This window comes from Carettochelys insculpta, chromosome 20 (assembly GCF_033958435.1).
Source record: "Carettochelys insculpta isolate YL-2023 chromosome 20, ASM3395843v1, whole genome shotgun sequence".
Classification (NCBI taxonomy): Eukaryota; Metazoa; Chordata; order Testudines; family Carettochelyidae; genus Carettochelys; species Carettochelys insculpta.
This window is the reverse complement of record NC_134156.1, coordinates 4571889-4590674: the sequence shown is the minus strand read 5'-3', so window position 1 is coordinate 4590674 and position 18786 is coordinate 4571889. Positions and strand designations below refer to the sequence as shown.

The 18786-nt window shown below is 40.0% G+C and overlaps 1 protein-coding gene across 4 annotated transcripts in view; it reads right to left on the bottom strand.

Annotated features, from left to right (window-relative positions):
- Positions 1-18786, bottom strand: part of QTGAL (queuosine-tRNA galactosyltransferase) — a 216170-nt gene that overhangs the window by 53052 nt on the left and 144332 nt on the right. For all 4 annotated transcript variants that reach the window (XR_012648282.1, XM_075014910.1, XM_075014911.1 and 1 more), the window contains one exon: positions 9005-9129. Coding sequence is in view for 3 of the 4 variants with exons in the window: in XM_075014910.1 (XP_074871011.1) it covers positions 9005-9129 (125 nt within the window). In the remaining variant the exon portion in view is untranslated. The remainder of the gene's footprint in view (positions 1-9004; positions 9130-18786) is intronic.

Here is an 18786-nt window from a genome sequence, read left to right as displayed (position 1 = left end):
GAGGGCCCAGGGCACCCTGGCCAAGCCCCACGCCTGCCGCAATAAACAGTAAACCTCTGCATCTTAATTTGTTTATTAATGAAGCTGCTGTAATTAGGACTATTAGTGACTTCAAAAAGTATCACCGGCAATCGGACCTTACACAGAGGTCAGAAGGTCAAATTTCAGCACTTTGCCTCAGAAAGGTTTCTGACCCCTGTTTTAGATTGTATAAATAAGGGAAATAAATACAAAACTATAATCCCCTTTGCCTGCATCATAATTTATGGGAGATCACTTCTATGGCATCTGTTGAAAACTCATTACCAATGAGCAACTATCAAGGGCAGATCCACTGATCCTCAAGAGACAAGGCAACAGGTAAGTTTTTGCATGGCATAACCATATCTTACATGCTTATTTGTACAATATTTAAGATAAGCCATCAAAACAAAAAAGAAGTCCAGTAGCACTTTAAAGACTAACACAATAATTTATTAGGTGATGAGCTTTCAGACCCATGAAAACTCATCACCTAATAAATTATTTTGTAATTTTTCAAGTACTACTGGACTGCTTTTTTGTTTTGGTAGGATATAGACTAGCATGGCTTTCTCTCTATTACTAAGACAAGCCAGAGAGTCTGCAGTGTGTGTGTGGAGATTCACACTGCATCATATGAATCAATACTATGTGAACGTGGGACTGAAGGGGAGAAAAGCATGATTGGCTATTAATGACAGGTTTTTTTGTGCTGGTACAGGAGGGTACGCTGTAGTGGCACCTGGGCAGCCCCAGCCAGGATCGCCAGCCAGGTGGTAGAGGGCCCATGTCAGCCCCACGGCTGGGAATCAGCTGGGGCACAAAGCCCAGCTGGCAGCTCCAGTTAGGGAACCCTGTCAGGTGGGGTCTGCATATCAGCTTCTCTCTCTCTCTTTTTTTTTTTTTTACATAAAGCACTGCTTTTAATCGATAGGATATTTAAAGTCTCTGTGAATCAGCTATGAACAATTAATGCAACTCATTTATTTCAGCAAAATTAAGCTTAAGGAGTGTCAAAAGAAACAATTTCAGTTATACCCTTTGGGTTTCCGGTTCACCTCGGTTGCCCCTTATGCTGGGCTGTTCCCAGAAAATGTAGTTGGGATTCCTGCCTTGGGGGATAAAGGAATGCCATTTTCCCAGACTTCAAGAGCCAGTACAGGTGCAGCAGAAGTGAACTGCAGCAACTTGCAAACAGCAATTAAAGGAAGTGCCTTAAACAAGACTAAGAGCAATTATTTTAGCTATACAAACCCAGTCTCAGAAAAGATTCTCACACAGTTATTTTCAGTCTTTGCATTATTACATGTTCATAGCCATCAGCAACAACTAAAGGGATGATTATGCTAAGCTACTGCCAAACAGTAGTTCCTGTGACAGAGAGGATTAAGCCGTACTAGCACAATAGCTACTGCTTTCCTAGTGGAACTGAGCTGCATTTTGTTCAATTAGTGAAAGATGGGCCTGAACAGAAAGACTGGATCCAAATACCCCTGAACACAAAGAAGTCCAGGTCTGGATTTTAACCTACCAGTTTGGGCCAAATTCTTGAACTAAAATTCACTTCTGTTTCTTTCATTTTCTGGTGACTTTCTTGTATTGAAAAAGCTATTGAAAATTATTGCTACATCTTCAAACAGTTTTTCCAGATCTTTTTTGCTATGCCTCTTATGCACCCATCAGTCAATTAGGGATGGATAGAAGTACAGAAGCCAAAATTTTGCAGGAGAGAAGTGGGGGCATTCATGCACGGTGGCAATGCAGCTATACAGTATATTCCTTTGCTCCTGAATAGTGATTGCTATCCCATTCAAACAAATAATGCAACAATGGAGCTCTGTGTTAAAAGGCACACTGACCGGCTGGGTGAATGCAGGAATCAGGGAACATCTGCTCTGTGCAACATATTTCTAGTCTGAAAATGGCAAGATAGAGTGACAATAAAAGCCATATGATTTAAGTCTTCTCTGAGCAGTATTAATTTCTCTTCCATGTTGTTTGATCATTCCCCTTTCCCTCCCTCCCAGATTGGGTTACATAAGTGAATCAACAGAGCGATAATACCAGATGCACACACATAAGTCACACATTTAGCCTGATATTCTACCCATGGATGTCTGGCTGTTGTAGTATTGTAGGCCTGTATCCCAGGCTTTTTCCTACACCCACTGGTCCTCCTCTTTATGCCGAGGACAGTGGAACTGATCTTTAGAAGACAGAGTTATTCAGGTGTGTGTTCCCTCTGTGGCTTCTTATGCAGAAGAGAATCAGAGCGGCCTATAACAGGGATGAATCCAAGAATGTAAATAATGAGGATTGAAGAGATACCTATTTAAATGTAAAGTTTTGACAGAAAAAAAATCTTTCAATCTAAACTACACATGGTCTCAGCCTCAGTATCCAAGAACCCCAGAATTTGCAGAATTTGCAGAACATGTGCTGAATCATACCCATTTCTCAGTCGAATCTCATCACAGTACTAATGGCTGAACTGATCTGTTTTTTTTGTTCTATTTTATTTGTTCTGGTGAACTTCACATGAACTTCATTTAATTGCTGGATTCTAATGTCTCCCTGAGTTACTACATTTGTACTATTAAAAGGTTCTGTTACTGTCTGAGTTCATCTTCAGGTCACGGGTCATTAACTGAGACAGAGTTTGCACTGCAGCCTCTTTTTCATGAAAGACTTATTAAGCACAGACACGGACCTCCAAATGTTAGCATCATCTACACTTCAAGGCATTAATGAGGTCTGTGGTATTTAAAATCCCAATGAAGAAGTGGAAGTGAAAGTCAAAAATGTAACTGACCTCAGTTTTGTTTCATTTCTAGTAAAATATGTTACATTCTTAGCATGTTTATTTTAGGATGACTATAGCACTGTAGGAAATGAGGTAACCATTCCTGTGATCATCACTTAAATGAGGCCCTTTCTGCTGAAAACCACTAAAACTACCCAGCCATGCATCTTTCATACTGAATATTCTCTTTTCCCTTGCTTGGACAGCACTGAGAGTCCATGGGCTCTGAAACCACAGGACTTCTGTGAACTGTTATTTCTTTATACTTATTTCTTTTCAAGGGTACAGAATCAGGATCTATGTTGTTAATTCCACTTTCCACAGACAGTATATTCTGAAAATTCATGGACAGTACTGTAAACCATTAGCTTTAGTCTCATTTTTCTGGACCAAATCCTGAAAAAACAAATAAAACAAATTTTTTTTCCACTGCAAGAGGGTAGTAAAAATTTTGCTGTTAGTGAAATTTCTCTTAACCAAAATGTGCAGACTGGAAAAGAATAGCAGCATTTTACATACAAATAAAAGTATTCATGCGGAATGCTGCAGAGAAGGTAAATTGTAACTTTTTTTTAATGTTTTTTTACTAAGCTCATTTTACTCCACAATGAATTTAGCAGTTTAAAGTATGGCTCACTTTCCTCTTTCCTCCCCTTTGGTATGCTAAAAATCCACGATTTTACGAACTACCTTAACTTGTCTTAGAATACTTCATATTAATAAACAACCTCTGATCTCCATCAGATTGGAGAATCCTGGTTTTGTAGCACAGAGCATACACTACCAAACAATATATGTCAATGAGAGCTAAAACAGTTTGGATCCCAGGGATGCAGTTTATGGGATTTTAATAATTTTTACATATTAAACTTCACAGAAAAAAATGAACAATTTTGTGATACTTGTGCTGCTTTTTCCTACAAATAGCCTCTGTTAGTCATATATTTTAGTTGATAGTATGATGAAAATATTTATAATCATTTATATATGTTTATAATCACTATATTTATAACTAGAAGATTTATCCAGCATTGCTTGGGTCCTTCAGAGCAGGGAGCTGAAGGTGTGAGGGGTGTTGGAGGGGGCTCAGGGCAAGGGGTACAGAAGTCAGGGCAGGGAATGAGGATGGAGGAGTCAACACAATGGGTTGGGAGGTGATGGTGGTGGGCTTAAGGGGCCACTGTCAGACCAGTGGCTGCTCTCTCAGGGTGGTGGGGGCCACACTGCTTGGCCAGTGCCCGCTTTACAGACCTTTAGGGGTGTCAGAGTACTGGGGAAAATGGTTGCTTGCTTCCCCCTGTTGTCATTCTGGAATATAGCTGTCCTCCCATCCTTGCTGCATCACCGCGCCCCGCCCTCCATGATTCTTCTGGAGTGTAACTGTCCCTGTTATCAAAGCCGTTCCTTTCCATTTGATGAAAAACAATCACATTTCCAGGAACATCCATTGTCTTGGCACAACCAAATCCTGCCCTTGCTTAAAGTTATAAGAAGAAGTTGTATAACAAATGTAGTGGTCTTAGCTCTTACCATTCAGGTGGCTAGTAACAGGAAAGTAGCCGAGTTAGTCTGTATTCTAACAAAATAAACCAGCAGTCATGTAGCACTTTAAAGACTAACAAAACAATTTATTAGGTAATGCGCTTTTGTGGGGCAGACCCACTTCTTCAGATCTAGAGATATCTCCAGATATCATGTAGTGGTTGCAGTGCAAGAGCCTATCATATTAAAAGAAGTCATGCACAGGCATCTTCCTCTGCATACTACCCTCCTAAACTTAAGCCCTATAGTGCTCAACCACCATCCACCTCAACCTCCCTGACTGGATAACCATGCCCAGGGGGTTCAGCTTTATGTTGTTGAAAGAGAATGTTAAACTTTGAAACATGGACTATTCAGACCCTAATGAACAACCCAGACAGATGGCAACCTGAAAGATGCACAGCAATTATCACCTGCGAGCTGCAATTATTCAACATCAAGTTAGCTGCCCTGGCAGAAATGCGTAGATCAGAATAGGGACAGCTAAAAGAAGAAGGAGGTGGGTAAACCTTTTTTCTGGAAAGGAACCCCACAGGAAGACAAACGAATTCATAGAGTAGAAATTGCCATCAAGAACAAACTGACAAAGATCCTATCTGAAATTGCTGTTGGCATCAATGAGCGTTGCATGACTCTCCACTTGAAGCTTGCCAAAAAACAAACAGGCAACTGCTGTGAGTGCTCATGCACCAAATCTTGACACCGAAAAGGATGTGAAGCAGAAGTTCTACACACAACTGGACACAGTCTTGAAAGACATTCCCAAAGAAGACAAGATTATTCTCTTGGGGGATTTCAGTGCCATGGTCAGAAGAGACGCAGAACTCTGGCAGACTACCATTGGGAAAGAAGGTATCAGCAACAACAACTCCAATGGAGTGCTCCTCGTTACGAAATGTGTGGAACACGAGCTTGTCATCATGAAGAAGTTACTCACTTGTGTAGTAACGCTGGTTCTTCGAGATGTGTCCCCATGAGTGCTCCACAGTAGCTGTTGCGTTCACCCCGGCACTGCAGATTGGAGATTTTCAAGCTGTCTCTTGTGGGATCGTGCATGCGCAAAAGCGTGCTGGTCCTTTTGGTCACGTGCGCGATGCAGTCCACACCAGTTCCTCTCAATCGCCAGTGGCTGCACATGGATTGACACAGCTGCCCACTGACCCAGAAACCCTGTCTGTCAACAGAGGGCCCCCGGAGCGTCCACATGCCTTGCCTGTTGACAGATTCTGTCGAGAAAGGCATTCTTCTTCATGGACGAGAGGCAGAAAGCTGTTGATGAAAGTGCCAAGTTTTGCTGACACACTGTCAACAAAACACATTTTGTGTATGGACACTCCGCGAGTTTTGTTGATGAAACCCTGGTTTTGTCCACAAAACTCTCTAGTGTAGATGTACGCAAATGGTTTATATGTCTCAATGGGCCTGGCACTCTAAACATCTCTGGCTGGATGAGGGGAATGGCTGTCACAACTCCTCCAAGGACCAAAAAACTGTTGGTTGTTGGGTTTACTAAAGTGAATCACTTAAATTCTCAACACTTCCAGAGAGGTACCTATGCCCCACAGAGACTTAAATATGCTGGTTCAAAATGAGATATTCAGAGACCAACAGACAAATAAGCCACCTGATATAAGGAGAGCGCGTTTAAACTGACTCAGGACCTTTTCTCTGATGTTGCAAACAGAGGACCTTCTGCGGTCCTTCCCAAAGACAGATCCCAACCCTTGTGGAAGGGTTGGGATGGCTATGGCCTGCTCAGGCCCTAGCAGACTAAGGCATGTCTCCTGGTACATTTAGTGTGCATTTAAATCTGCTTATTGCTTTTATTGTTTTGCCTGTAATGCTTTTATCTTATCTAGAAGTTGCTGTGTGGTAACTAGTAACTGCTGTTCACAGCCCTAAGAGAAAGCAATGCACTGATACTTCTTGCTATCCTCAGGAAGACAATCTCCCTGTCACAGAGTAAGGCAGGGAGCAGTGCAGCCTTAAAACCCTGGATCAGAAAGGAAGGGGAAAAAGGGTCAGTGCCCAGAGACATGGTGTGGCTCTGGGCAGCAACCCAGCCTCTAATGCCAGCTCCACAGTAGACAGGGAGCCTGTAAGTGCAAGCAGTCTCCTCAGAGGAGCGACCCTGAAACTGTCTCTGTGTTCCTGATGACTCCCAAACAGTCTTGTTTTGAACAGGCTGGATGCTGTCTTTCAAAACATCTGCTGCTTGCAGAGCTTCTAGGAGGGTAAATCTCAACAGGAGCGTAAGCTCATCTGGAACTGCTGAAGTAGCCACAGTCACAAAGAGCTACAGACCCGGTGTGTTTGCATTGTTGCTCAGAGGATCCCCTTCAGCAAACCGGAGGCCCAGGGCTATCACTAAGAGGGTACACTCCAAGAAAACCAGTATAATGGACAGAGGCATAGCACACCTCACAGATCTGCTGCTGTGGGGAGATGGGTTTCTAGACAGGTAAAGGAAACTAAGAAGCAGCTTATGAAGACCTTACGTTACTAATACAGTTAGATTCTTGCGCAGGTGTCAATGAACTTCTGTTTTCCATTGTTTCCTAACAACAGACATCGAGATCATTGGCATCAAACAGTTCTCAAAGTAATTTACAACTTTGGCAGAGCATAGTATAGTATAAGAATCCAAGAAAAGAGATATTAGTCAAGTTCATGTTAAAAAAATCATATAAAGTAATAGTAACAGCAAGAACAATAATAATGGGGTGGAGAAGCCAACAGGAAAAATGGCAAGACAGATTGCTTAAAATGAGACAGAAAGGTGCCAATTTGGATGCCTAAAACTGCACATCTGAAACAGTTTATAGACATTCCACATTTCCCTAAATGTTATAATCCAGGATGCTTATGCCACACAACTATGCACATCTGAATAAGCAATAGTTTGCAATACATTCAAAACATGGTCATTTCCAAAAAAAGATGCTTTCCCACAGAAACAAGAAACAATTTTCCAAAAACTTTTAGCATCCTGCAGTAAATGGCTGAGAAATCTGTAAGTAGCTGCCAAATTGGTCATTCATATGCACAGAAAAAAAGCACTCAACATTCAAATAATAGTAAAAGGAAAGTCATTCACCTTATGTTTATTTGCAAAATTAACTTTTTTTCTACTGCTTTAAGCAATTGCATGAGAGTTTATTATGTATATTAAAAACATGTGGTTGCAGCCTACAATGCACCCTCAGCAACTCTTTAAGAACTAACCAATGTATGGAGACAAAACCATGCTTTCAGTTTTAGTAATTAGCCCCACAGAGAACATACATCTAAGATTCAGGTATTTTTAGACTGACAGAAGCAAAAAATTCAAGGGTTAGCTACCTGCGTTAGCTAATTTAGGTTAAAATCATAGTAAAGACATGCAACTCAGCTTTTGGTTAGCAGGTCAACTTTCACCTAGAGCTTACAGGAGAGCCTGGGCCTGAGTTCAAGGAAACCCAAGTGAAAAGCTGAATTGCTCCATTTTAACCAAGTTAGCTGATGTGGGTTGGCTAACCCAAGTGAGGAACATACTTTTTATTTCTAGCATTGACATACCTCAAGTCAATGAAAAGAGTATTCTGTTTCATGCATCACTAACAAATTGATTAACTGAATAATGTTGCAATGAAGGAAAAGGTCTCAATGAAGAAATAAGCTTTTATTAGTAGGCATAAATTATTACTAATCATGATGTATAAGAAGGAAACAGCCCAACTCTTCTCAGATCCCAGGCTGAGCATACAGGACTGACAATTAGAAAGATCATCTTCTGATGTGTAAGATGATAAAGGGAATCACCAACAGCATGTCACAGAATTTCTTTTCAGGATACAACAGTACTGTAAATTCAGTGACTGACAAGAAAGGTCTTGAAATAATTACTTAGTTTGAGGGAGGGAAAGAAAACAAACCATTAAACAGTGAAATTATCACATGAGAAGTTCACTACTAGCTCATTTTTTTACTTCTTTTAAAACAACCTCTTACATATCTGAGAAACCCCCTTACTAAGTATGATATTTCTTTATTAAATTAAATTTTCATTTACTTCATACTCACTTCCTATTTCAGGGCTCAGGTACCAACTTTATTTCGAGCTAATTATAGACCAGTCCTAAAAGTCTAATATTACTTAGTAATTGCAAAGCATTATTTTTTCGATTGAGGATCTCAAAAACATGTTACAAAGACTAAATAATTAAGTATCACTTTGTATGGTTAGGTATAATTGTTCCCCTTCTACAAATTGATAGACTGAGGTACAGAGTGCTTAAATGATTTCGTCAAAGTTGCTCAAAAAATGAGGACCACCTTAGATCTCAAGAAGTGCTAAGAGTTCAAACACCAAGATTCCACTGCTTCTCTCCACCTGGTATTACAGTGACAAAAGGAAAGGCAAGCAGCCTTCCACTATCAAAAAGTGCCACTACCTGTATGCTACATTATACTCTACATATCATTAAGACACTGAGGCATAGTTGTCATGTTACACAGTTACTAAGTCCCCTTGTAAAAGTGCTAGAACAAACAAGTGTCTTAACTAGCTACACTTGAGAAAGCGATTAACTACCTCACTTTCATTGTGAATAACCCAAGAGGTGAGCAAGTTTTATCTCTGATAAAAATTTAACTTACTCTAGAACAGAATGAGTAGCTGCCTGTGGGTGGTAGCGATACTGGAGGAGGCACTGGTCAACTCGAAAGACTCCACCACCCTTTCGAATATGTTCATAAAAAAACAGCAAGTCTTCTGGAACACCCTGTGGAGAGAGAGCCCATTCAATACAAAAGTCATCGGCATTCGTAGTTAAAATATTACAAGAGCTATCGTTTGGCCAAATAAATAAGTTTTAAAATTCATCTCCTGAATCTCTTTTTGTTAGACCTGAAAGTTGTCTCATGTGTCTTTAAAGACATTTACCCAAACATAAAATAATGCTAGTTGGTAACGAGTCAACTCTACTTGAAACTAACTGAAGCACTGGACGCCACAGCTGTCCATGGGGGACAAGAATGGTAAAATATAGGTTTTCTTATATTGATCACACTTGTCCTGAAGCCATGAGAAAAAAAATCAAATTTTAATGTCAAATTCAGCTGAAATATTCACTTTTTTGCTGCATTTAATCATATTTTCAGTAAAATATTAGAGAGGTTAGATTTCAATATTTGTCAGAATTATTCATCACCAAAGAGCACCCTGCAGCATCCAGGAGTGTCCTGAAAGGAAGAAAGAGAATTATTTTTAACAAGGGGACGTCCGAATTGTGTGAAGCTAACTTATTTACACCATAAATATTTCTATAAATGCCAACTTTCTCCTACTTGCTACAGGTTTCTTGGAAAATCATTAATTTCTTCTTCAAGCCACAGGTTCTCCTCAGTTTGCTGACAGTCAGGACAGTGGCTGAATTATTTGCTATTTTTTCCAGCAGAAGGTAAATTCTATTCACTTTAATTTTTAAATAGCAATTATAGGCCTATAACAGTTCACCATGTCTGTCTTCATGTGTGTAATGATTTTCAAATCATTTATAACTGTTTTAATTAAACGTGGATATTAATTAGATTTGGCAGCTAAGTTTGTGTAACCAAAACTTACTGTTAATTCTTTCCATACATATACTGGTCTTGTTAATTACTGAATTTTTAAAGCAATTGTAACAGTATTTTATTCAACTTCCGTGAGTTGACAGGCTGAAATTTTTCTGATATATTGAAGGCCCAAGGATTTTTTTTTTCATTTTTGTGACAAAGAAAATGAAGTATGATGAATAGTATATCAAGTTTGGCTTCACTGTCATAAAAAATGGGACTAACCTCTCCCAGTATATCATATGCCATGCAGTTCTCAGCAATGATGCCATGAGACCTGGCTGTCTGGAGCAACATTTGAAAACAAACCAGAAGGCAGTGGAAGACAGGCCAACAGAGTTTTCGTTGCCAAACTTCAATGCTTGAACTGCATGAAGGTGAAGGCTACCTGAGCTTTTCATCAGGAGACTGCCAAACTAGTGGAAGCATCTTACAAGCTGTCACTACTCTGCCAAAGCAATTAAATGTCTCACAATTGGAGAGATACTTGTGAAACCGTGATTGTTGAGTGCTGTAAATATTGCACTTGGTGCCAAAAACCAGAAAAAGTTATAAAAAAATTCACTCTCATAACACAGTGAAGTGCCACATCCATGAATTTGCAAAGGACATAAAAGACTAGTTTTGCAAAAAATAAAAGCATCCAATTTTTTTGCAGTTCAGTGCAACAATACCACTGATGAGGCTCAATGCTGTCAGTTGCTTGTCTATTCTCGATTTATGGGTGATGGAACTGTGAAAGAAAAAAAATGCTTTTCTCACAATCAGTGGAGAGCACATCATAGGCTTCTAACATTTTGACAGCTTCTGAGTTTTTTCAAATAAGTGGTCTTTCCTGGGAAAAGCTAATTGGTGTTTACACTGATGGTGCACCAGCAATGCTTGGCTCTCGCTCCAAATTCAAGACATTGGTCAAAGAAAAGAATCCAGCCATAACTGGGAATCACTGTGTCATCCATAGACAAGTCTGGGCTGCTAAAACCCTTCCAGATGACCTGTGTAATTTGCTGAATTTGGCGATCAAAGTTGTTAATTTTGTGAGGAGGTGTGCTTTAAATACAACACTTTTTTCAGATCTTTGTGCAGATTTGGGATCTGATCATAAAGCTCTCTTGTTTCACACAGAAGTGTGCTGGCTTTCAAAAAGAAATATGTTGAGCTGACTCTACGAACTCAAGCATTCAGTGGAAATTTTTCTCCAACGTCAGAAAAAAGAATTGTATGGTGCTTTCACAAATGAAACATTTCAGCTTTCACTGGGGTACATTGCGGACATTTTTGAGGCTGTCAACAACCTCAATTTCAAGCTACAAGGAAGAAACAAACAACATTCCTCATTACAATGCAATCAGAGCTTTCATGGAGAAAATTCAGCTTTGGAAGTGCCAACTTCAAGCTGGAAACTTTCTGTCATTCCCTCATCTCAATAAATTCCTATCTGAAAAGGAAGATCTTGATCAGCATTACCTGGATCAAAAGAACAAAATTATGTCTCATCTGGATTGCCTTGCTGAGGAGTTCATGCACTATTTCCCAGATGCCACCTTGGATAATCCTGTTTGGAAACTGGTGTGAAATCTGTTCAACACTGATGTGGGCTCATTGCCGGAACCTTCTGCAAGAACAGGACATCAAATTGGAGTATGATTGAAGTACAAAGGATAGTTCTGAAAACCACGAGTCTGGAAGAGTTTTGGGCAAAATACCTCCCTATTTACCACAATGTTGGACAAGAAGCGCTGCATTTCATCATTCCCTTTTCTTCCATTTGTCTTTACAAAGTTGGCTTTTCAACTCTCGTATTAAGAACAAAACAGCACCATCGGATGGAAGTGGAAAGTCACTTGCACTGTGCTCTTTCATCCTTCAAACCTAGAATTTTTGAGCTTTTGAGGGAGAAAAAACAGTATCATCCATCTCGTTAAATTAAATCCAAATTGCTTCTATTTGCTTAAATTTCCGTTTTAGCTTCAAAAGTAAACAACTGGAGAAAAGTCTTTCAGTCAACCATTAACTACTGGCATGTTGTGGTCTCACTCATTACTGCATTTTAGCCAAGTTTTAGTTAATTTTGAAGTGGTCTGAATATGATTTTGAAGTGGTTTTGTGATATGAGTTAATTTAAACTCTTATACTTGGGGTGGAACATATGTCATCTACAAGTCTCCTCCACTTCACTCTGTCTCAGGACAAAACTTCTAGCTGACCCCAGGAGGACCCCAGGTGTTGTCCTTCAATCTCAGTAGATCTTCTCCACATCGTGTGAGGTCTTCCTGTTTTGCGTTTTCCTTGCAGGTTCCATGTGAGAGCATGACGGACTATGCTGGATGATGGTTTCTGAGAGTGTGGCCTAGCCATCCCCACCTTCTTCTCTTGCGATATGCTACTTTATAAATGTTGATTAAAATATATACATTGACATTTTTGTTCATTAGGAAATTTTCAATAAAATAAAATAAAATATTTAATGTTTTATGTGTATTTTTCAATCTTCCCTCTATGCATTACATACATGGGTACAATAATTACAAGTTAGTTCATCATGAATAATATAAACACAAGTGTAAATGGTTAAATTTAATTCACTCAAAAATGGGGGTCATGAAGGTTTAGTGAAAACCAAAAGTGGGGCATCATATCAAAAAGTCTGGGAACCACCGTTCTACACTATCTCAGATGACAGCAGGTAGGTAGAAATAGTGCTATGTATTTATTGCAGTTATTAATTGTACAGAACAAATACTAAATATGTTAACAAATAAAATGAAAAATATTTTTCCTGTTGCCATAGCTTCTCTGCTCCTAAACTCATTCAGAAAATACAATTAAAATAAATAATTTCTACAACCTAGGACCTTGCCCCTCACTCCATTTCACACTATTGGTAGCACATGGGGAAAGAGTTATAAAGTTATAATTAGAAATGGAACCACAGTGTCTATTGTAGCACAGAAGAGACAATGGTGCAATTAGTTAAAAAAAAGGGTTCTTTGTGGAGGCTGGGGGACTAAGACTCAGCCCTCGTCTGGAGCCTCTGCCTGCAACTCTAATTCCTCATCCCCAGCCACACACCAGAGCCTGCACCACCCCTAGTCGGAGCCCTCACATCCCCTCTACGTTACCTCACTGCTCCAGCCTGATGAATGAGGGTGAGAAAAGTGAGAGACAGAGGGAAGGGGGGATGGAATGAACAGTGGGCAAGGCCTCAGAAATGGGGTGGGCCAAGGCAAGGTTACTCAGTTTTGTGCAAGTACAACGTTGGCAACTCCATTCAGGTCTCTCTCTATAAATTGGTTGAGTTGAAATACTGAATCTGATCCCTGAACTCTGGGAAGCGCATATTCAAATCCAATTGCTGGGTGACAATAGTCCATCTCTAATGGGTATGTTTATATTATGAGACACTTGCCCAGTTTTCTCATACCAGTGCTCAAGCTTTTAGAGAGCTTTGTACAGTTTGCAAATTACATGGATATCTAATGCTTCAGAGGTCACTAAAGGAATCTGGGTGAGGGTGCAGAAGGAGAAAACAGCTGTTCCCATCAGAAAGAAAAAGAAATACCACTTAGACTAAAATTCTTTGTTTGCCAAGTCACACATTAAATTGAGCCAGGCTGAGAGCATGATTTTATTAAATATCAATCTACTGCACTGTCAATTTTTGGTTTGGAAATATCATTACACCACTTACAAGCACTTATTTTCATGTGGAGTCTCATTTTCATGCTTAAAATTGCTAAGGCTGAAACATTTACCAATGTATTCTGGACCCACATGATTTGAATACCTATTGCCCAGTTGCTAATATTCCATTCTTGGGCAAGGTACTCAAGCGGGCAGTGACATTGCAACTCCAGGCATTCTTGCCTGAAACAGACTATTTAGATCCATTTCAGTTTGGCTTTAGGCCAGGTTTTGAAACTGAAAGCACCTTGGTGGATGGCCTACTCCGAGAGATAGATGGGGGAGTGCATCCCTGTTGATTCTCCTGGACCCCTCAGCAGCTTTTGATATCATTGACCATGGTATCCTTCTGGAAGACCTGGCAGAGTTCGGTATCAGAGGCACTGTTTTGCTGTGGTTCCAGTCTTACCTGTTGGGACATTTTCAGAAGGTGGAGCTAGGGGGGCTGTTATTAGACCCTGTGGCAATTGTGCTGCAGGGTCCCACAAGGTTCCATCTTGACCCCTATGCTGTTTAAAATCTACATGAAGCCACTGGAAAAGGTGATAAGGCATTTTGGAAGACAGTGCCACCAATATGCAGCTCACACTCAACTCTGTTTGCCTGTGAGATCAGAAACAGGTCTGGAGGCAACTGATCTAAACCCATGTCTGGAGGTAGCGATGAACTGGATGAAGTCAAATAAGCTGAAGTTGAATTTTTGGTTATGAAGAGGAAATGAATGATTTTCCAAGGAAGTAGTAGCAAGTCTTGGTTATGACCTATAATGCCCCAAATGGGTTGGGTCCGGGGTATCTGAAGGACTGTCTTCTGCCATATGAACCTGCCAGGGACTGTCATCAGCTGGGGAGGCTCTGCTCCGTGTCCCCCCACTTTGGGGGATCAGACTAACATCTACATGGAACAGGGCCTTCTCAGCTTTTGCTCCCAGGCTATGGAATTCTCTTCCCCGGGATACTAGCATGGCACCAACATTAGCACTGTTTCAATGTCAGACTAAAGCCACCCTTTTTACTCAGTCTTCTATTGGTGTTTGAGTTTGTATGCATGTGTGTGTCCCTCCTCTTGAGATGTTTTAGTAGGTTTTATATCCCTTTGGGGTTTTGTATTTTTAATTTTTATATATATATATTTATATTGTTTTAAAACTTTGTAGGCCACATCAAATATTTTAAATAGAGGGGTAGGGTAAAAATATTTTATATAAATAAATAAATTTCAGAACACACTAACTACAAACAATTATTTCTGAACAAAATTATTCCTCTAAAACTGGGATTTGATTCTTTGAGACTGTTTCTAATTTCTCCTACTGAAAGGGGTATTTCAGAGCAACGTGCCCAGTTCCCAGAGATGAGTAGATGCCTTGCATTGCTCACCTCTCAGCTAATGAAGCAGTAGGATTACCAAAGGAAATGCACACATTTTGCAGGGAATAGAAATATTTGACTATGCCATGGGTCCTGTCAGGATAGGACTACTTAAGGCTCTGGTGATGATTGTGCTACGGCAGTTTCTTCCATTTTGAGATATAATCAGTTCCAGCAATATTTCCCATTTCAATTACCACGAATCCATCTCACACTGGTACTGCCCTTCAAAGTAGAAGAAATTGTGACCACTCTAGGGTTACATTTTAATGCTTTTTGAAAACTGATGTCTCTAGCTATAAGAACTACATACCAAGACACACAATCATGTAGCTAAAAATGTATCTTATTTTCACACATCACAAACATAGCCCAATAGCACAGTATCACAAATCAGTGAAATACGTATCAATAATCCAGATTATAAGAAAAACTAATTTATATACTCTCATATTCTATTACTAATATTCCACCTAGACTAACACACACCAGGGCCTTCTCTACTGCTAGCAGGGTTTTATTTCGTTATAATTCTCCTACTGCTACTCAGAGTTATCTCCAAACTTTTCCCCCAAAATTGCTCAATACTTCAGATCGCTAAAGAAAAGCCACCGATTCTATTAAAAATAGTGCAGAATTCTCTCCTTTCTCTCAAAAACTGCATCTGAAGGGTCATGGTTAAAAAGATATAATGTATTACCCTAGGATTTTCAGTTAAATAGCATACTTGACAAATTTCACTCAGAACAGATCATAAAAAAAGAAACTTCACATGTTTTACAGATTGTCTCTTGTGTATTTTTTTAATTTCACAAAAGACAAAATATACCAGGAAAATAAAAACACTTTTTTATGTATTAAATAATCCATCAGGTAGGTAGAAAGGTGTTTCCAAATGACAAAATCATGTAGTAAAGTCATTTTTGAAAGGCTGCTTTACCTTTCTCCTGAAGACGACTTTTGTGCAGCTTGTCTCTTTTACCAACAGAAGCCGGGTCACTAAACATATTACCTAACTCATTTTACCTCTAGCCTGGTAGTCAAAAGCAGGAAGGGCATTTGGGGGGCAATTTTTCATCAGGAAATAGAAAATAGACCCTCTGTGGATAACAATCTAGGCTGTTGCAGAATTTTAACCACCCAAAATAAACAAAACCAGAGTTTTTGCAGCAGAAATCATTATATGTATAGCTCATCTGAAAGCAGTTACTGCACAGAATATTCATTTGTTTTTCTGTACAGTTGCCCAAAACGGATTATCCAAATTTACTATGGTGATGTGGTATTCAATATATTTTGGGAAAATATGTTTGTGATATAAATATACCAAAACTGAGATATGCTTCATGCAAGATGGCTCATGTAAGAGATCACTGGAAAGTTTATGATTTACTGAATATGATGATCCCATTCATATGAATATGTGGTCAGTTTTACAAATGAAGAGGGGCAATTAGTGTTGTGCCATATGGACTCATCCTTTTCAACATGTTGATAAATGAATATGGCAAAAGGGATAAATAGTGAGGTGTCAAAATTTGCAGATGATACTAAAGTGCTGAAGATCGTTAAGTCCAAAGCAGAATCATAAAACTAGGTGACTAGGCAACAAAATGGCAGATGAATTTTAATATTGATAAATGCAAAGTAAAGAGCATTGGAAAAAATAGTCCCACCTATGCATATAAAATTATGGGGATTAATTTAGCTATTAGCACTCAAAAGAGACTGGAGTCATTGTGGACAGTTCTCTGAAATTACTCAATCAGTGCGCAGAAGCAGCCAAAAAAGCAAACAGAATGTTAGGAATCATTAAAAAAGGGAGAGAGAATAAGAGAATAGTTCATTGCCTGTATATAAATACATGGTATGCCACATCTGAATACTATGTGCAGATGTGGTCAGCTCATCTCAAAAAAGATATCCTAGAACTGAAAAAGTTTAGAAAAGGGGTTTGGAATGATTGCATATGAGGATAGATTAAAAAGACTGTGACTTTTCAGCTTAGAAAGAGGAAACTAAAGGGGGATGTGATAAAGGTCTATAAAAATATGACTAAGTAAATAAGGGAAAGTTATTTGCTCCCATAAAACAAGCACTAGGGGGATCACTAAATGAAATTAATAGGTAGCAGATTTAAAACAAACAAAACAAAATATTTCTTCATGCAATACACAGTCAACCTGTGGAACTCCTGGATAGAGGATAATGTGCAGACTAGGACTTTAACAGCGTTCAAAAATAGCTAAATAAATTCATGGAGGACAGGCTCATTGATGTCTATTAGTCACAATGGCTATGTCCCACAGCTATGGCTATTAGGACGGTGTCCTAAGTCTCTGACAGAAGTTGGGTATGGTTGAAAGGGTAGAGATCACTTGATGACTACTTCTTCTGTCAGTTCCTCTGGGACACGTGGCATTGACCACTCCTGGAAGACAGGATACGGGCTGGATGGACCTTTGGTCTAACCCAATGTGTCCATTCTGATGCTCTTATGACACCTCTGGTCTGTGAAGGACTGTCTGAAATGATGTCCAGAATGAGAACTTCTTATTTGTAACCAGTTTCTTTACTGAATCCACATTAGTAATCAGTTTTGGCCCATTTGCTACCTCGTAGGCCTATTAAAATGCTGATGTGGGAGGCAGAGGAGATGTCTCCGTTAACTATTGTGCTAATGCAAATGCTGGTGAAAGTGGAGTATGGGTTTTTGAATTAGGTTTCATATACATTGTTTAAAAAAGGACAAGAAAGGCTAATCTATCATTGCAACTACACTATTAACGTATGAGGGAAATCTGAATTGTGGGGGAGGAGAGCTAGCCAAGTCTTTTGATCAGAACTCTCAAGAGAAATCAGGCTGTGATTTGGAACATTTTTTCCCTTACCGATAAGATTATGATGGAAAAGGCTGGAACCAGAGTGAGCCAAATTTATCTCAGTCCTCAGAGCTAACTCAAAGTGCTGAGAGAAAGAGTGAGTGGAAGAGGAAATGATTTTTGTCTCCATACTTATCTGATTAATGAAGTACAGTAAACCCTCCATTTAATGGACTAATGGGGGAAGGGGTGTCCATTAATGCCAAAAGTCCATTATATCCAAATGGTTATACTGTATGATCCCATCCCAGCCCATCGCTTACTCCTGTCCTCTGCACCCCTTCCCTTCCCTTCCCTTCCCGCCTCTTGCCCCATTTGTCCCCGCACATCTCCATCTCCCAAGAGAGGAGCCGAATGCTGGCCTGGCTCCCTCTACCTCCTGCAGCTCTCAGAGCTGCAGTTTCTCCAGCCTCCAGATCCAAGCTGCCCATGCAAAGGTAGAGCATGGCCGCCCTCACCCTGCCAGTAGACAGACGCCTCCAACACCATGGCTGCTACTCAGTGCACTGCAGGCAGCAGCAGCTGGGCACCAACATGCTCCACGCACAAGATGCTGGAGACGAGAGCTCCTGCACCCTTAGCAGCTCCCACCCTTAGCTCCTCTGGCCCCCAATGGCCCCAGCCACTCCAGCAGCTCCTTCAACCCCGGCGGCAACTTTAGTGAGTCTCCGGCATTTATTTGGAGGGGTGAGCAGGGGGGCCGGCAGACAGCATCTGTTATTTCCGAGGTCCGTTGTACCAGGGTCTGTTAAATCTACGGTTTGCTGTATTTTAGCAGGATTCTGATGCCAAAGTTTTAAAGCCATTCCATACTTTCTACCATAGGCCATGCATTTAAAAATAATCCTAAAACACTGCAATAGTAATATTACACTGGAATTGTACT